Source organism: Gobio gobio (assembly GCF_949357685.1).
Source record: "Gobio gobio genome assembly, chromosome: 1".
Classification (NCBI taxonomy): Eukaryota; Metazoa; Chordata; class Actinopteri; order Cypriniformes; family Gobionidae; genus Gobio; species Gobio gobio.
This window is the reverse complement of record NC_137097.1, coordinates 14,325,932-14,345,268: the sequence shown is the minus strand read 5'-3', so window position 1 is coordinate 14,345,268 and position 19,337 is coordinate 14,325,932. Positions and strand designations below refer to the sequence as shown.

Sequence of the window (19,337 nt, the reverse complement as noted above, 5' to 3'; positions counted from 1 at the left end):
CACAGTCTCAAAGAAAACCATTAGTAACACACTACGCCCTCATGGATTCAAATCCTGCGCAAGGTCCCCCTTCTCAAGCCAGCGCATGTCCAGGCCTGTCTGAAGTTTGCCACTGACCATCTGGATGATCCAGAGGAGGAATAGGAGAAGGTCATCTGGTCTGAGGAGACAAAAATAGAGCTTTTTGGTCTAAACTCCACTCGCCGTGTTTGGAGGAAGAAGGATGAGTACAACCCCAAGAACACCATCCCAACTGTGAGGCACGGAGGTGGAAACATCATTCTTTGGGGATGCTTTTCTGCAAAGGGGACAGGACGACTGCACCGTATTGAGGGGAGGATGGATGGGGCATGAATCGCAAGATCTTGGCCAACAACCTCCTTCCCTCAGTAAGGGCATTGAAGATGGGTCGTGGCTGGGTCTTCCAGCAAGACAACGACCCGAAACACACAGCCAGGGCAACTAAGGAGTGGCTCCGTAAGAAGCATCTCAAGGTCCTGGAGTGGCCTAGCCAGTCTCCAAACCTGAACCCAATAGAAAATCTTTGGAGGGAGCTGAACGTCCCGAAACCTGAAGGATCTGGATAAGGTGTGTATGGAGGAGTGGGCCAAAATCCCTGCTGTAGTGTCTGCAAACCTGCTCAAGAACTACAGGAAACGAATGATCTCTGTAATTGCAAACAAAGGTTTCTGTACCAAATATTAAGTTCTGCTCTTCTGATGTATCAAATACTTATGTCATGCAATAAAATGCAAATTAATTACTTAAAAATCATACAATGTGATTTTCTGGATTTTTGTTTTAGATTCCGTCACTCACAGTTGAAGAGTACCTATGATAAAAATTACTGTAAGTGGGCAAACCTGCAAAATTGGCAGTGTATTAAATACTTGTTCTCCCCACTATATGTCAAAATATGTAAAAAACAAAAAAAAAACACAAAAAAAACTGGTAAAGAAAGGCTACATACCAGAGGTGGGGGACTTGAATCACATGACTTAAGTTAGGACTAGGGGTCGACCAATATGCGTTTTTCAGGACTGATACCGATACCGATTATTACAGATCAAGTAGACCGATAACCAATCGGTTTTGAAAATGGCCGATACAGATAACCATAAAAATGCTTAATATCGGCGGTGATAATCGGCCATGCCGATAATCGGTCGACCCCTAGTTAGGACTTGAGACTTGCTTGATATCAATAAAATACTAGAATTGACTTTGACTTGACTCAGACTTCAGTTAAATTCCTAAAAAAAAATCAGTCTTTTGCTTAATAAATATCTGTTTTTGAACACATCGCTACCTTAGGGAACACGTGACACAGCAGGCAAGCAGAGAGCTAGCGTAAGTGCATTGACAGTCGTGACTGAACATGAAAGGCGCTACACCAAGTATAATTGAGTTGGGGTACCAGGATTATGTGAATTTCAAGTTTCCATGGTAATCAGTCGCTCACGGGTCATGGTACGCTCGTGCTCACACCCACACTGTATCCATCATCAAAGAGATCACGATGAGTTCAAAGCGGTTAAAGACCTCTTCACTCTGTTGTTTTCAACACCTGTTCTGAGCGTGCTCCGGGACAACAGAAGTTGTGTTAACAGGGTGTCCGCGGGGTTGTAAAAGGTAGTAAATTAAATTAGCCAAAATTAAGGGCATTAAAAAGTAGTAAAAAGTAGTAAACGTCATCTGACGAGGTATTACATTTTCGAGGCCAATTTTTTTAGATACATTTTCAATTTGTGTTAAGTACAGGCCTTTTTTTCTACAATTTGCGTGGATTTATTTATTTGTTGAGAGTAGGACCTGCGCGATATCATGTGAGGTGGTGTTCATTCACGCACGCGCTGAAACAAACTGGGTCCGCGGCTGGGTTGCTGCCAAGCATGTAGGTGAGCTCGCTTCCATTCAGTAAGTAAAGTATGGGGAAATGCAAGTTTTCGGACCTCTGGCTGGAGGACTCACGATTTAAAGACTGGCTTAGGCCAGTAGTTTGCAACAGCCGCGAGGCTTATTGCCACGTTTGCAAGAAGACAATTAATATAACTTGGGTGGGGGTGAATGGCGTCAAATCGCATATAATCATATAGCAGCCACCAAGATGCGCGGACGTAGCGAGCAGCTTCCCATTTCAATGTTCTGCGCTACGGATGCATCAACGACCTCAACCTCCACTGCTTTGCCCTCAACCCCGACTGCTCTCCCGATTCAAACCACTGCCAGCAGTAACGTTAATCCTAGCAGCATCATCATCAGGTAAGTGACAGACGTCAGACAGCAGACGCTATGCCCTATCACCACCGCTACATTGCGAACTGAGGTGCTGTGGTGTTTAGACCTTGCAACTAAACACCACTCTTTATATTTGAGCGATGGCATTGAAGAGCTGTTTCGAAATATGCAAGTTGCTTAAAGCTGGGCATACACTGTGCGATTTCAGCAAGGTTATCTACTCACACTGTACGAGTAGATCGCATGCGATGTAAAGCCAAAGCTCACGGTTTGTGCTCACACCATGGCTCACACTGTGCGGTCCGATCGTCAAATGCGACTTGTCTGCTCACTGTACGAGTGAAATATGCGCGAAAAACCTATAATAGAGACATAGCCTATCAAATGCATCAGCTATCGATATCAAGAGGATTTAGCATTTACAATTTATGTATAGGCCTATAAATGATTATTATTATTATTAGGGTAGGCCTACTTTTATTATTAAATTGATATTACATTTAATTTTCCCCCGTGATAATTTCATAATGCATCAATGCATAACCGACGCTGCATAATAATAGAATAGATAGATTAGCTTACTCCTCATTATTTAAATACATTTTGCCCAATTAAACAAGGAATTATAGGCCATATGTCAGAACACTACAATAATATCAGTATTATCAGAAGGTAAGAGCAGCTTTATTTCAATACAACTTGTTTAACACGAAATGGGGCTATACTTCTCTTCTAATTTGTTTCACAATATGGGCCACAAGAGAAATATTAAGAATATAAATTCAGACAGTTATAGGCTATACGTTATCAGCATATGTTAAAGCAGATTTATATAAATAACGAGATATCTCTTGTCTCTGTGAGAATATGCGCCGAAAGCTTGTCAGATTTTACTTTCACTTTCTGTAGTGAATAATTGACTAGGTTTGAGACTTCACCGACTCTCGCGCACATTGCGTTTTTGTGTGATATCCACTGACTCGCCTTCATGATTTAAAACGAAAAAGTAAAAAAAACTATATTGCGCCGTGAAAATTGCTCTCGTTTCCCTCTGTACACTGCACGAACTATGAAGAAGATGTCTCCTTCCTCTTCTGTCTTTATTTCTATTCTCATCTCTGTGGGCTGAGTTGATGAGTTGATGTTAAGTTATAATGACCTCGTTACATTGTGATGCAATATGTTATTCCATTTGGAAAGATATTTAATTTACGCACCTATAGTTGCAGCTTGAAGTCGCGCTGGTATTAAAAAATATTTTTAAGGTATTAAAAAAGCTAGTAAAAGGTATTAAATTCAACTTAAGAAGTTCTGTATATACCCTGGTTAAATACAACACAGAATATGTTGTGAAAATACACACGTGTTACAAAACACATTAATGTGCACTTTTTGTATACATCTAACACAATTGTGTGTTAAAAAATTATTTTATTATTTTTATATTGTATAAAAAGATTATTGTATACATGCTCTGTTTCCCTTCCCATTTCTTGTTAAACATGTCTTCTTTTCCACCTGTTATCTTGGAAAATTCAATGTCCACCTGCAGTGCATAAAACAGAAACAATGAAATATCAATATTAACAAATTATGAACCAACCTTTGCTCATCACCTTTGTTAAAAAATATATTGCCACGGCTGGCATGTCAATGAAGACAACCGCGAGATAAACAATATAATAATAACACCATATTATAATGCCGTGATCATAAGAGTCATAATTTAATACAATGAGAAAATAGAAATGTTAAATGTATTCATCCCATGATCAATACAATTTTAAAAAGCCAGGTGGCACAAAGTGGCACATTTTTACACAACACTCGTTGCCACAACGTGGTTTAACCTACCGCATAGGATTTGGTAAAAGGACTATGTAGTAAAGTTTGTTTGTGTGGGAAGAAGGAGGCGGGAACCGGCGAACGTTCAATAGACTTTAATAAAAGATTTTTTTTTTTACTTGCATAAGTGTGTTGCATCGTTCCTGTTAGATCTAAAAGGCACAGCATCGTTTTATAATTTCATTCTGTCTGAAAATCCAGTCTTGACCGGTGTCTTGTTTACAAATAAATCCACAGTTAAATGACATGAACAAATGCACAATGTCTTACCCACGTGAGCTGGAACTTAATTTAAACTTAATAAAACTTAATTAAATATAACAAAGTTCAACCACATTCCTAATTTTGGAATCCAAATTAATCTTATGCGGCATGTTTATTGCTTGGAAGTTCGATCCGGTTTAGCTCCACGTAGGCCTATGTTATTTATCTATTACATGTCACGCACGAATCGGTAGGCAGGGCTACAGAATCAGGCGTTCGTCATCTTCGGTCAAGGTGGCGTTTCACTGCACTCTGATGTCATAGGGAAGCACATTCACAGATTGAGCATTTGTTGAGCCTGCTGTCAATAAAAGCTTTTCTTTGACTAACAAGGAAGTTTTCAGCTCCGAAACTTACAGGATATTCTTATATTACCATGACCTTTTATAAATCAAAAGCTCAAGTTGATTTCTCAATTCATGACCCCTTTAAAAATGTCCTGGCTAATCCAAGTATTATAGTGGCAGTAAATGCAACCCAGGCTCATTGCAAATACGTGACTCTGATATGTACCCCCAGGTACGTTTCCCTGCACTTTTCGGGTGAAACGTCCACTAGAGGCGCTAAGTGGTATCAGTTTTTCTCCTTTCCAGATGCGTGTTTATTAAAGGTTATAAAGGCTTCAATATCCGTAAATGATGTTCAGTCTTCTCAGTATATACGAAGTTTAATATCAATTAATTAATTCCGAGCTTTTGAGGTGCCAAGGATGCGTGTCTAAGGAAAACATGACCATACTGTCAGGATGGATCGCACTTCAAGTTCACCGAGGTAAGTTACGTTGTTAACCGATACAGTTGGTAATTGCCTCGCAAACGGAACAACAAATTATAAAAATGTATGTGTATGTTTTAGTTTTCTGTGTTTATTGAAATAAAACGGAGGGGAATTGCGCGCAAATCACCTTGTTGATTACGTACTAAACCGCACAAAACGAGTTGGCAAACTATTCTTGAAAGGCCAGCAATTAATAATTGTATATGTGTCTCTGGTGTCTTACTAAGCATTAAACAGTTAACTGTAAGCCGAATATAAGATATCGAAAGCATAAATAATTAACGATGGTTTTGTCAGAACGTTTAGTCAGGTGGTTAATATGTACTCGGTGAAACGTATAGTAGTTTACCAGTGGACACCCTTAAGCCTAGTAACGTTAAATAAAATATTCTAAATTGACCCCATGATCTCAATTGATCTCTTTTGTTTTCAGTACGCTTGCTTCTCTGTAATTAGTTCACATTTAGGTCCAATAATTTGCTTACGATGCCTACCAAAAATTACTAGGCAGGCCTAGCATTAGGCCTAATACAATAAATGAAATGTTTATTATTTTTTTTAAATGATTGACGACCATATATTAATTTGTTTAGTCATACTTGATTTTTGTTTATGATTATGATATAATTGTACATTTATTTGTAGTGTAGGCTATTGCAACTGTCCTGTATAGTCTCTTAAATGAAATGAAAAATGAAGGGAATATTTTATGTCATAGCGCATATTTTTCAGATATTATTATTATTATTACTATTATTATTGAAGGGGTTCTAAAATGCGCAATACGCAAAATATTCGTTTGACGTCACAGTTCAGACTGAATGGGGCGGGGAAACGTTTTGTCATTATTTTTTGCGTACTAACGTAACATTCACATTGAACGAATCTGCACGTTGTCATTTTAATCCACGTTTATTTTTACATAGAAAAAAAAACGACAGTTTGTAACAAGATTTGGGTAGGTTCATGTTTAAGTCTATAATATAATAGAATGTAATTGTGACATCAAATACATTAGAGATTACAGATTAAGTTTATTATCAATTTATGTACATGCTAGCAGACAGCTTTGGGTTAGCACCCCCTATCATAGTTCTTTATTTCATCAGTACATAAACAGTGTCAATCAAGTAATTTTTTTTATAGCATTTATTTATTTATATGTATTTATTTATTTTACAGACACTTGAGATACTATTGCTAATATTGCTCTTTTTTTCTGTCCAGGAATCCCCGGGAGCACGAAAAAGACGTGCCAGAGTTGCAAGGCCATTATCAATGTTGCCTTCAAAACATGTCCTGCATGTAAGACTTGCCAGCCCTACAAGGCAAAACTGCAAAAGAAGAGGGAAAGATTTAAATTAAAAAAATCTGATTGGGCTGCTTCAGTCCAAAAAAACTGCAACAGGACTGTTGTTATTAATAGCAGTTATTGTTTGGTTAGTGTTTTAACTGCATGTTTGTAATGATAAGTGACCACTTATTATTTAACTTATTAATATAATTAATAAAGCATATACAGCTCTGGAGAAAAATAAAAGACCACTTAACATTATATCTTATTTTTTTTCCAGAACTAAATGTGAAATGTTACATGTCAGTAACATGTTAAATATTTTGTAATATTGACAGTGGACCTTGCTCATGCAACATAAGGAGAGGGAATTTCTGTTTAAATAATTAATGAAATCATTTAATTGCAAACAGTCTACAATAAATATGTTTTGTTCTTCCCTTTTTTTCATGGTTCATGCCCTTTGTCTGTAGATTGAAGTATTCACTTCAAGCAAACTGATTTCTTACTGAATTTTGTGTATAAATTAGTTACATGCATCTTTTTATTATTATTTCAGCTTGACAAGTTGGCTGCTCTTGAACTCCATCCTATACTGCTTCTTGGAAAGATTACAGAGAACAGTATTGTGGCTGATGCCATTTTAGGTGGTGACCATGTTTTCGATGAGGATCTCCTCCAGAGGTTGAAGACTGTTTATGAAGCAGTATTAAAAAGTTTGTTTTCTTGAATTTTCTTGCATTATATTTAATTAACTTTATTATACTTACAATCATTTATTGTAGAGTGTGCGTTTATTTGTAAGTGTGTACTGCACTAGGTTGGGTAATGTATCAGTTTTACAAAGGATCCAGTTATAATTTCTTAATCTAAACAGTGATATAATACTCACTTGCTGTAAACATTTTTGTTTTTGCTATAATTTTAAAACTTTGTTGTCATCTCAAAGTTCATTTTCAGAGAAAGAAAAAGGGGACTAGACCACAGCTGCAGCAGCCCAACACCACTGACCCGCCAGACCTGCAGCAGCCCAACACCGCTGCCCTGCCACAGCTGGACCCACAGCCAGAGACTTCCACACTCAAGTTCCACAAGCTAAAACTATCAAGTGCCACAAAAAGAAAGAAAGGTAAAATGATGCACCAAGTTTTAAACAACAATGTGAAATGTATTTTTCCATGATGTTTTAACAATATAATCTTTAACTCTAGAGTTAAGATGCACAAAGGTGAACACAAGATGCACAAAGGTGAAGTATCTAAGTCAAAGATGGCAAATTATTAGCCTGGTTAAAACCAGACCATTCTCAGTAGTAACTTGGGTTATGGTCTGGCAAAGCTTCATAGACAAATCATTTCCAAAGGGGCGTCACCAACGGGCGTCGCTCAAATACCTCTCTGCGCAATTGGATAGACCTAAAACCAATCAGAGCGATGAGGGAGATGACGTATGCAGAGCGACGGAGAAACATCATATGCTGCGTTCCACTCCAGTTTTAGACACACACTTGCAAACTTCCCTAAGCACTTCCCCTCGGGGGAATCCCCGCCGCCATTTAGTTAATAGTCCACCTACTCTGCTAATGGACAAGCATGTTCTTGACAGTATCACTCAGTATATATTTGTATATTTTAGGCTACAATAAAACAAAATATATGATAAAACACCACTCTACCTCTTTTAATTACGCCACACAAATGTAGTGCAGGCAATGCATATTATCTTCAATGCATGTTTATAACAAAACAAAATATAAAAAACCCAGCCTCTTTTCGTTTACATTTAAAAAACACACACATTAATGTGTGCATAATATAGGCTATGATTATCACTGTAATAAATTAAATATGACATTAAACACAACCCAGTTTCTTTTCATTAAATGTCAGTTTATGTGTGATCAATAGCCATTATAAAAGTATAAGTAAAAGGTATAAGAAGCTATACAATAAATAAAGCAATTCAGTCAAACAAGTCAAGTCAGCGCTAGGAGACTACAACGGTAAAGTTTAATAGCTTAAAAATATAAAGTTATGAAACTTCACTTTGCCCTGAGACAAAACGATCTGTCAGGGAACAAATTATAGATTAACGAGAGCAAAGATCAGCCATTAGATCTACACAAGACCAGACGAATCATATCTTATGTTTAACCACTACAGAGACATCAGAGCCAGCGGCAGACGGCAGAAGGACTGGCCGAGGAAAGGCTGCTCTCGCCGGGGTTAATGAGCGCTGAGCGCCGCTGATCCACTGGAGCTCACAACTCTGAAAACGGCAGATCAAATTTTCAAAAATGTGCTCTCTTTATAAATAAACCACAGATTTGAGCTTTAAACAACTACATTCTCGCCTGAAAAGGACTTAAAACTATATTTTGTGAAACATTAACACTACCAGAGGGCTCTCGCTAAGACCCATTCGTTTAGCCACCAAAGGGCCAAGCTGGTATCAGACTTTTGCCGAATCCAGTCGGTAAGACAGCGATAACATCTTTTTTAGATATGAAGGCTTTGAGTGTTGTTCTTTGCTTGGGTTTTAACGAAAAGGAAAAGTTTAAATCGCTTAAAACAGACGCGATAGCTGATTCGAACGAGTGATGCTCACCGGCGGAAAATCTGCTTCAACGTCGCTGCGCTGTCGTCATCTTGTAAAGCCCGCTCCAACATTTCTGATTGGTGCCTCGATTTCTAGGCATTAGAAATGGGCTTGAATGGGCTCTTTGCCAGACTACTTGCAGAGCAAATCTAAATTTGCCGGAAGTTGTCTGGGTTTTCCCAGGCTAGCAAATTATGTTAGTTGACATGTATTAAAGGTCAAATTATTTGTTTTAAATGAAATATTGTATGTATTTATGAAAGAGCTCTGGCTCCATTCTCTTGACTGTAATGAAATGGTTGTTCTTTTAGATTTATCAAGGAGATTGAAAATGCTCTCTTTTTTGTTTTTCCTTCTTGTTTTCTGTCAAAAATCTTTCTTGAATTTTCTTGCATTCATTTAAATAACTTTATAATACTTACAATCATTTATTCTAGAGTGTGCGTTTATTTGTAAGTGAGTTGGTGGTCCAGTGGGTTAAACCATGGAACTGACACACAGAAGGTTGCTGGTTCGATCCCAGCGGTCACCACCAGTGTGTCCTTGAGCAAGGCATTTTACTCCATGTTGCTTCAGGGGGATTGTCCCTGTAATAAGGGCACTGTAAGTCGCTTTGAATAAAAGCGTCTGCCAAATGCATAAATAAATAAAGTGTGTACTGCACTAGGTTGGGTAATATATCAGTTTTACAAAGGATTCAGTTATAATTTCCTAATCTAAATACTGATATAATACTTACTTGCTGTAAACATTTTTGTTTTTGCTATAATTTTAAAACTTTGTTGTCATCTCAAAGTTAATTTTCAGAGAGAGAAGAAGGGGACTAGACCACAGCTGCAGCAGCCCAACACCGCTGCCCCGCCACACCTGCAGCAGCCCAACACCGCTGCCCCGCCAGACCTGCAGCAGCCCAACACCACTGACCCGCCAGACCTGCAGCAGCCCAACACCGCTGCCCCGCCACACCTGCAGCAGCCCAACACCGCTGCCCCGCCAGACCTGCAGCAGCCCAACACCACTGACCCGCCAGACCTGCAGCAGCCCAACACCGCTGCCCCGCCAGACCTGCAGCAGCCCAGCACCGCTGCCCCGCCACACCTGCAGCAGCCCAACACCGCTGCCCCTCCAGACCTGCAGCAGCCCAACACCGCTGCCCCGCCACACCTGCAGCAGCCCAACACCGCTGCCCCTCCAGACCTGCAGCAGCCCAACACCGCTGCCCCGCCACACCTGCAGCAGCCCAACACCGCTGCCCCTCCAGACCTGCAGCAGCCCAACACCGCTGCCCCGCCAGACCTGCAGCAGCCCAACACCGCTGCCCCGCCAGACCTGCAGCAGCCCAACACCGCTGCCCCTCCAGACCTGCAGCAGCCCAACACCGCTGCCCCGCCAGACCTGCAGCAGCCCAACACCACTGCCCCTCCACACCTGCAGCAGCCCAACACCGCTGCCCCTCCAGACCTGCAGCAGCCCAACACCGCTGCCCCTCCAGACCTGCAGCAGCCCAACACCGCTGCCCCGCCAGACCTGCAGCAGCCCAACACCGCTGCCCCGCCAGACCTGCAGCAGCCCAACACCACTGCCCCTCCACACCTGCAGCAGCCCAACACCGCTGCCCCTCCAGACCTGCAGCAGCCCAACACCGCTGCCCCTCCAGACCTGCAGCAGCCCAACACCGCTGCCCCGCCAGACCTGCAGCAGCCCAACACCGCTGCCCCGCCAGACCTGCAGCAGCCCAACACCGCTGCCCCGCCACACCTGCAGCAGCCCAACACCGCTGCCCCGCCACACCTGCAGCAGCCCAACACCACTGACCCGCCACACCTGCAGCAGCCCAACACCGCTGCCCCTCCAGACCTGCAGCAGCCCAACACCGCTGCCCTGCCACAGCTGGACCCACAGCCAGAGACTTCCACACTCAAGTTCCACAAGCTAAAACCATCAAGTACCACAAAAAGAAAGAAAGGTAAAATGATGCACCAAGTTTTAAACAACAATGTGAAAATAATTTTTCCATATTTTAACATTATAATCTTTAATTCCTAGAGCCGACTAAAAAAAGGAAAGAAGACAAGATGCACAAAGGTGAAGTATTTAAGTAAAAGATGGCAAATTATGTTAGTTGATATGTATTAAAGGTCAAATTATTTGTTTTAAATTAAATATTGTATTTTAACTGATGAAAGAGATCTGGCTCCGTTCTCTTGACTGTAATGAGATGGTTGTTCTTTTAGATTTTAGATTTATCTTTTTTCCCTTTTAAACAGAAAAATGTGCTGAATGCTTGGAACGGCTGGAGAACAACAGCTTCCCATACCAGAAAATATTAAAAAAGAGAATGATAAAAGTAAGTGAATACACTTAACAAATAAATCAGATTTCTCAGTTTGCCAATTTTATATAAAAATAGAATTAACACTTAACATTTAATGTCCAGTTAAAAGTTAGTTCACCCAAACATGTAAATTCTGTCATTAATTACGGTCCCTCATGTCGTTCCAAACCTGTAAGACCTTTGTTCTTCTTCATAACACAAATAAAGATATTTTTGATGAAATTTGAGAACTTTCTGACCCCACATAGATAGCAACACAACCACTTTCAAGGCCTAGAAAGGTAGTAAAGACATTGGTAAAATAGTCCAGTGGTTCAACCTTAATGTTATGAAGTGACAAGAATACTCTTTGTGCGCAAAAAAAATACTGGCTTTGTATTGACCAGCATCACACACATGTCGTGGTACTCACGTGAACATCATAGGCCAATTGGCGTTATAGAATACTTTGAAGAATACTTGTGTGCAAAACAGAAACAATGACATCTCTATGGAATAAAATTTGTGCCATAATTAAACAAACAAATCCAGCATTTTGCAAACAAACACTATCTGCTTCGCAAAGGAAATCTCGACTTGCAAACAAATAGAAAGTGATGTGCAAATACAAAGTCAGTTTGAGCGAGACGCAGAGGAGTAACAAACATATGTGTTGTGTTTTGCAAATAATAAATGAGTGAGCACACATCATATCTCACAAATAAATACAAACCATCCTACAAATTACATGTAACCTTTGAACAAATCTAGTCCATACAAATGCAATATCTGTCTGTTGAAAGACTCACGCAGATTTTCTCACAAATGCAGCTCGCGCAGATTTTCTCACAAATGTAGAGAAACTTCCTCTTCTAAAACAGCAGATGGCGCTTTGGGTCAATTTACACGATTCTGGTCTCCCCCGAGAAACCCTGAAACCAACACTTTTCCAGCTGATGAAATGATCGGTGAACAGGTGAGTTTCTGTATAATAACCCTTTTTGAGATGTTCTTTTGCTAATTGTTCATTACATATCTAAACAACAAGCCACGTTAGCACTTATTAGCAACCCATTATCTGTATATAGGCTATAGTCCTGCCATCATAGGTTGCTTTTTACATCGTGTCTACACTGCATGCGAGCGACGCATTGCAAATTATAGTGAATGTGAACTTGCATATGACATATGCAGTCCCCAAATTATTATTTTGGACAGAAAAATTAAATCCACTTTTAAATTAGATTAAAATGTTCCTATTAAGTTATTATAGAGAACAACAAACTTGTTCAGTGTAGACCAGGGTTATTCAAATCTTGCCCTGGAGGGCAAATGCACTGCAGATTTTAGCTCTAACCCTAATCAAACACACCTGAACATGCTAAACAAGGTCTTCCGGATCATTAGAAAATCACAGGTAGGTGAGTTTGATTAATCATTTTAATCTAATTTAAAAGTGGAGTCTTGTAACAGACAGATATTGCATTTGTATGGACTAGATTTGTTCAAAGGTTATTTGTAGGATGGTTTGTATTTATTTGTGAGATATGATGTGTGCTCACTCATTTATTATTTGCAAAACACAACACATGTTTGTTACTCCTCTGCGTCTCGCTCAAACTGACTTTGTAGTTGCACATCACTTTCTATTTGTTTGCAAGTTCAGATTTCCTTTGCGAAGCAGATAGTGTTTGTTTGCAAAATGCTGGATTTGTTTGTTTAATTATGGCACAAATTTTATTCCATACATCTCCTATAATGTTTACGTAGTAAACACAGGGCAGCGTTTCATATTCTACGTCAGAACGACGACGGCCTTTGGCCTACGCTATTCATGTGAGCCCCATGACACATGCGTGCAATGCTGGCACAAAGCCGGCGTTCTGACATAGAACCCAGAAGTGCTGGACTGTGATTACAAAGTAAACAGTTGTCTGGTATCGAAGAGAACAAATTCCTCAATAAAGTAATTATTTTTGTTTGTTGTTTTTTTTGCAAGAGTATTCTTGTCGCTTCATAAAATTGAGGTTGAACCACTGGAGTCACATGGACTATTTTAACAATGTCTTTACTGCCTTTCTGGGCCTTGAAAGTGACTGTTGTGTTGCTGTCTAAAATCTCTCAGATTTCATCAAAAATATATTAATTTGTGTCTAAAGATAAACAAAGGTCTTGAGGGGTTTGAACGACATGAGGGTGAGTAATTAATGACAGAATTTATATTTTTGTGTGAACTAACCCCTTTAAATATGCTACAATAACAATTTTGTTTGGTATTTTAGCGCATAAGAAAAAAACGTTTTATTTCCACTGATTAAAGGGTTAGTTCACCAAAAAATGAAAATTATCCCATGATTTACTCACCCTCAAGTCATCCTAGGTGTATATGACATTCATCTTTCAGACAAAGATAATCAGAGTTACATTTAAAAAGTCCCGGCTAATCCAAGCTTTATAATGGCAGTGAACTGTTGGGTCATTTTTGAAGTGCATCTATTCATCATATAACTGCTCCAAATGCCTCCGGGGGTTAATAAAGGCTTTCTGAAGTGAATTGGTGCATTTGTGTAAGAAAAATATCCATATTTAAAACTTTATAGACTAAAATAACTAGCATCCAATGGTCATCGGTATGCAGATCGACTTACGGTGAAAGAGTAACCCTTGACCCTGGAACCCTTGACGTATTGTTCGTATTGAAGAACGCAGAAGTGCAGAGGATAGAGCAAAACAAAACACTGGTCATGAATTAGAGTCTAAAACAAGGATTTTTAAAGAGAAATGGCAGAGGATTTTGATATAAAAGAAGAGGGGCTTGAGTCTGTTGCCCAGCACTATCAGCGAGAGGCGTCAAAGCGTGCAATGCTCCTGTGCATCACCTCAGGGGTTACTCTTCTGCTGTAAATTGAGCTATGTACCACTGACCGCCGGAAGCCAGTTATTTTAGCCTATGAAGTTTAAAATATAGATATTTTTCTTTATTAAAGGCAGGTGCGAACTTACCATTAGGCAAAGGTAGGCGACTGCCTGGGGCCCCCTAAAATGCTTGTTATATACGATACGCGTTCAGCGCGGATGGACAAGCGGTTGCTGTGGTGTTCATTACCACAAGAACCGCATTTTCATGTATCTTGTAGAAAGTGTAGGGCCTTATGATTTCCGCGATTCTGAAAACGCGTACAGGATCACGGAATACAGGGAGGAGATCCAGCACCTGGCCACATGGTGCGCTGATAATAACCTGCTCCTCAACACCACCAAAACGAAGGAGCTCATCGTGGACTTCAGGAAGGAGTCAAGAGGCACACACGACACCATCCACATCAATGGAATGGCTGTTGAGCGTGTCTCCAGTTTCAAGTTCCTGGGGACCCACATCTCGGCGGACATGTCGTGGACGACCAACACCTACAGCCTGGTCAAGAAGGCTCACCAGCGCCTCTTCTTCCTGAGGACACTGAGGAAGAATCAGCTCTCCTCGGCTATCCTGGTGAACTTCTATCGCTGCGCAATAGAAAGCATCCTGACCAACTGTGTGGCAGTATGGTATGGGAGCTGCTCTGTTGCGGAGTGCAAGGCTCTGCAGCGGGTGGTGAAAACTGCCCAGCGCATCACAGGGACTCCACTACCTGCCATCGAGCACATCCAGAGGAAACGCTGTCTGCATCGAGCTCGCAGCATCCTCAAGGACTCCTCTCACCCAGCCCACAGACTGTTTTCTCTCCTGCCCTCCGGCAGGCGTTTCAGGATCCACCGGACCAGGACCAGCAGACTAAAGAACAGCTTTTTCCCCAGAGCTGTCTCCTTACTGAACTCAAACCCCCGTTGATCCACTTCCCTCATAAACTGATAACTCTCCTACCTCACATCTTCCTTCACTTTGTTATTTGCACTACCGACTGTTTATCACAGTAACAACTGTTTACATATGCATCTTACACTGCCATATCTTAACTGGATTATGCTCATTTGCACTGCCGACTGTATTTATAGTACCAATGTTTACATTTGCATTTTGCACTGTACTTCTAACTGTAATATGCAACCACTTTCCACTGCACTTTACACTTTTTTTTTTTTCCGGATAGCTCTGTCCATAATTTATTGCACTACCCTAATCCACTGCTATTCCTCATATTAGCCTAACATATTATTGTATACCTCTATCTGTAAAATTCTGTTTATAGTAATAGCCATCTGTATATTATATTCTAGTACATATTCACCTGTAAATTCTGTTTATAGTAATAGCCATCTGTATATTTATTCACTGTACATATTCACCTGTAAATTCAGTTCTGTTTATAGTAATAACGTCTCTCTATTTATACATATTTATACATATTCAGTACATATCCATGTCCTGCACTTACGCATCCATTGTATATCCTGCACTTGCTGCTATTGCACTTCTGGTTAGACCTAAACTGCATTTCGTTGCCTTGTACTTGTACTTGTGTAATGACAATAAAGTTGAATCTAATCTAATCTAATACATTCATAAAACAGAATGTTATGGAATGAATGGCACAGACGCGCGGTTTTGTTTACTACTACTGCAGCACGCGCGATGCTCACCTTCACAATTAATTCACACAGAGACATAAAACATGCAGGATTCATATTTAAATATTATTTTTGTCATTTAATATTCACATACACTAGTAGATTTGCAAATATCGAGATTTGATTGAAGTGTGCTGACTTGCATTGGATTTATTCATCCAAAATTTGACAAATTCTGTGTTAAACAGTAAATTCCATTTTTAAATACTCACAGAAAAATGTCTTCAAGGCAACCTGTCAAAATAAAAGTTTGGACAGTATAGCATTGCCTATGCCTTAATGTAATCATTTTAACAGTATAGGCTAAGCCTAAACCTCTGTTGTGTAGCACTTTGAATGTACACAAATTAAAGGATTTGTTTAATTTTAAATTGGAATAAAAGATACATGTTGTATGCCTTCATTAGATTACCAGAAAAATTGTAATACATAAATTAAAGTTTCATGATTTCAATTAATTAGACATGTTCTTTGGTTAATACAATTTAATATAACCATCCAGAATTAAAAAAATAAAAAAAAAAATCTGGAATTTGGAAAAAATAAATAAAACTGATTTCATAGGGCTCTACAAATGAATATATCATGCATCTGAAGTTATAATTACATACGGAGCAACAGTGAGTGTTATGTATATTGTTTTAAATGGCCATGCACAGTTGCTTTCCACACAGACATACTTAATTTTTGGTTGAAATAATTATTATGTGTAATAAGTTCCTTCAGTCTAATTGAAGGGGTCGTGCAGCAGCAGTCATCACAACAGTGAAAAGAGTGTCATTTTCTCAAAGGCAGAGAAAGACAGCCAGAACTCGGTTTACACCCATCAAAATTTCTAGTCACTTGGGGACCATATACAGGCTAGGGGAACTCATATTAATGTTAAAAAAAAACTCATAAAATTAAATTTTATTATGCCATGGGACCTTTAACACCCGGAGCTGTGTGGAGCAGTTATATGATGGATGGATGGATGCACTTTTTATGATGGATGGATGCACTTTTTATGATGGATGGATGCACTTTTATGATGGATAGATGCACTTTTATGATGGACAGATGCACTTTTATGATGGATAGATGCACTTTTATGATGGACAGATGCACTTTTATGATGGACAGATGCACTTTTATGATGGACAGATGCACTTTTATGATAGATAGATAGATAGATAGATAGATAGATAGATAGATAGATAGATAGATAGATAGATAGATAGATAGATAGATAGATAGATAGATTTCATTTACCTAATTCACATTCAGTACATTAAGCATTGTACATATATTCGATTTTCTTGAGAATTACTTATTTTCTAATATGCTACATTTTTTCCCCCACAGGGGAACATAGAAGTCCTTGTAAGATGGGCTTCCTGCACATCATGGTACGTACTGAATTGTGAAATCAATATTCTGCCATCATTCAATAAATTTTAAATGGTTATAGTTTGTGCCTAAATCTTGTCTTTTTCTGTTATAGTGGAATCAAGTGGAAAGACTCTTGGGAGCCATCTTCTTTCATTGGGATTTAATCAGTTTTTTAATTATTTTTTAAAGAATTTTAACAGTTAAATGTTAATATTGATTCTTAAAGGTCTTTTATTTTCCTTATTATTATTTTACTGTTGTGAGTAAAATCATAATGGCTGTTTTGCTGCAGTTTGAAGTGTAAATCATACTGCTGTCATCATATGAGCAAAAATAAAGTCAAATTTCAAATGTTTGTTCTGACTGTTGAAGTACTTTTTCATCTAATTTATAATTAGCAGTGATTTGGGGTAAATTAGATAAACAAAAAATAAAAAGTTTGCTTTTATGCATAATATGATAGTTCTCATACCTCTGGTTACTTTCAATCAAATTGTAATCATTTGTAATCCACATGCATAATTTGCATATTTGTTAATACCAGCATGCCACGTATTATTATGAACACACTCATTATAAACACACATAGCACTTTATAACCTGGAATATGTGTATTATACACTAATATATCTATACTTTTCACAACGTGTGGATTATGTGTACATCATCCTTCTGACACTGTATGGTATTTAGTATGTCCATCCATTCATCTTCCTAGAATTAGTTCCACTCATTTGTTGGGTCCGCTTCACTCACACACATTTGATTAGGCTCAGGTTTTACGCCGGATGCCCTTCCTGAGCACCGGGTGTGCTAGGACACATTCACACTCACACTCCTACAACATTTTGGCATATCCAATTCACCTAACCTGCCTGTCTTTGGACTGTAAGGGGAAACCGGAGCACCTGGAGGAATCCCATGCTGACACAAGGAGGCCATGCAAACTCAGGACAGAAAGGATTCCTGGCTCAGCCGGGCATCAAACCTTGCCATGAGGCGACAGTGTGCTACTGTGCCGCTCAATTCAGTGTGCCCATATTTAATTTTGAAAAAATGCCTACATTGATATGTGTGGAACTGTATGTATTATGCATCACCAGTTCTTTGGCATAAATAACCATACAAGAGAAATATAATTTAATTCCCTCATATATGCACATAATTAAATGACAATAAAGTTGACTACACAAAAAGCCAGTGGGCTTCCCAGGATGGGGAATACATATATGTTCCCAGGGTCCTATGTCCCAGGCTTAATCCTATGGTTCCATGTTACCTTAACCCTTCATGTGGTCATTAGGTGCTTTATAAATATGGGTAACATAGGACCCCAGGAACACAAGACTCCCCATGGTGTTACCCAACAGGTTCCCAGTTACTAAAATATTTGCACAAACAGATCATGGGGTTTGTTTTTTGTTCCACTAAGGCACACAGACATTGAACTGAGGAGAGGTTTGTCCACGACAAACCCTAACCCTAACTAACCCTAACCCTAACCCTAACCCGGTCAGGATAACACCCAGAACCATATTGTCAATTGTATGTTGTTTTTTGTGCCAGCTGAGGGAAGTATGTAATTTAAAGATGTTGTAATGTGAAAAGGAAATAATACAGGTGTGGAGGTCTTGATATTCTGATATACATATTGCTACACCATAAAAAGCAGCTACATTTCTCCTGGGTAATTCATAACTTTAGTACTGCTGGAAAATGTGTTGTGAAAGTATTAAGCACACTTCATATGTTAAGTTGTTTGAATTTATTTTAACATGTATTATTATTATTATTATTTTTTACTTATAAACACTTATGCTTCACAGCTACAGGTCCTAGTTTGGAATCATACATAAACCAGGATGCATTTCTGTGGGGATTTTGCATGTTCTCCCTGTGTCTGAGTGTGTTTTCTCCGGCTTCTGTTTTCCCCCACAGTCCAAAGACATGCAGAATAGGTCAATTGGAGACATACATTGTCCTTAGATGTGAGTGTGTATGAGTCCTGTTATAGAATGGCCATCCATTCAGGGTGTTTCACTACTTGTTGCCCAAGATGTTGGGTTAGGC

General features: G+C 39.3%; 1 protein-coding gene across 1 annotated transcript; it reads left to right on the top strand.

Moving 5' to 3' along the window:
- Positions 1-5,075: 5,075 nt before the first annotated feature.
- Positions 5,076-17,622, top strand: LOC307117586 (uncharacterized protein; the record flags this gene model as incomplete). The annotated part of the gene is made up of 9 exons (XM_079802520.1): positions 5,076-5,118; positions 6,352-6,563; positions 6,978-7,134; positions 7,368-7,547; positions 9,813-10,982; positions 11,063-11,101; positions 11,284-11,363; positions 17,241-17,284; positions 17,380-17,622. 9 exons carry the CDS (start codon positions 5,076-5,078, stop codon positions 17,429-17,431), a joined length of 1,977 nt encoding a protein of 658 aa, XP_079658646.1. The 3' UTR covers positions 17,432-17,622.
- Positions 17,623-19,337: the final 1,715 nt, after the last annotated feature.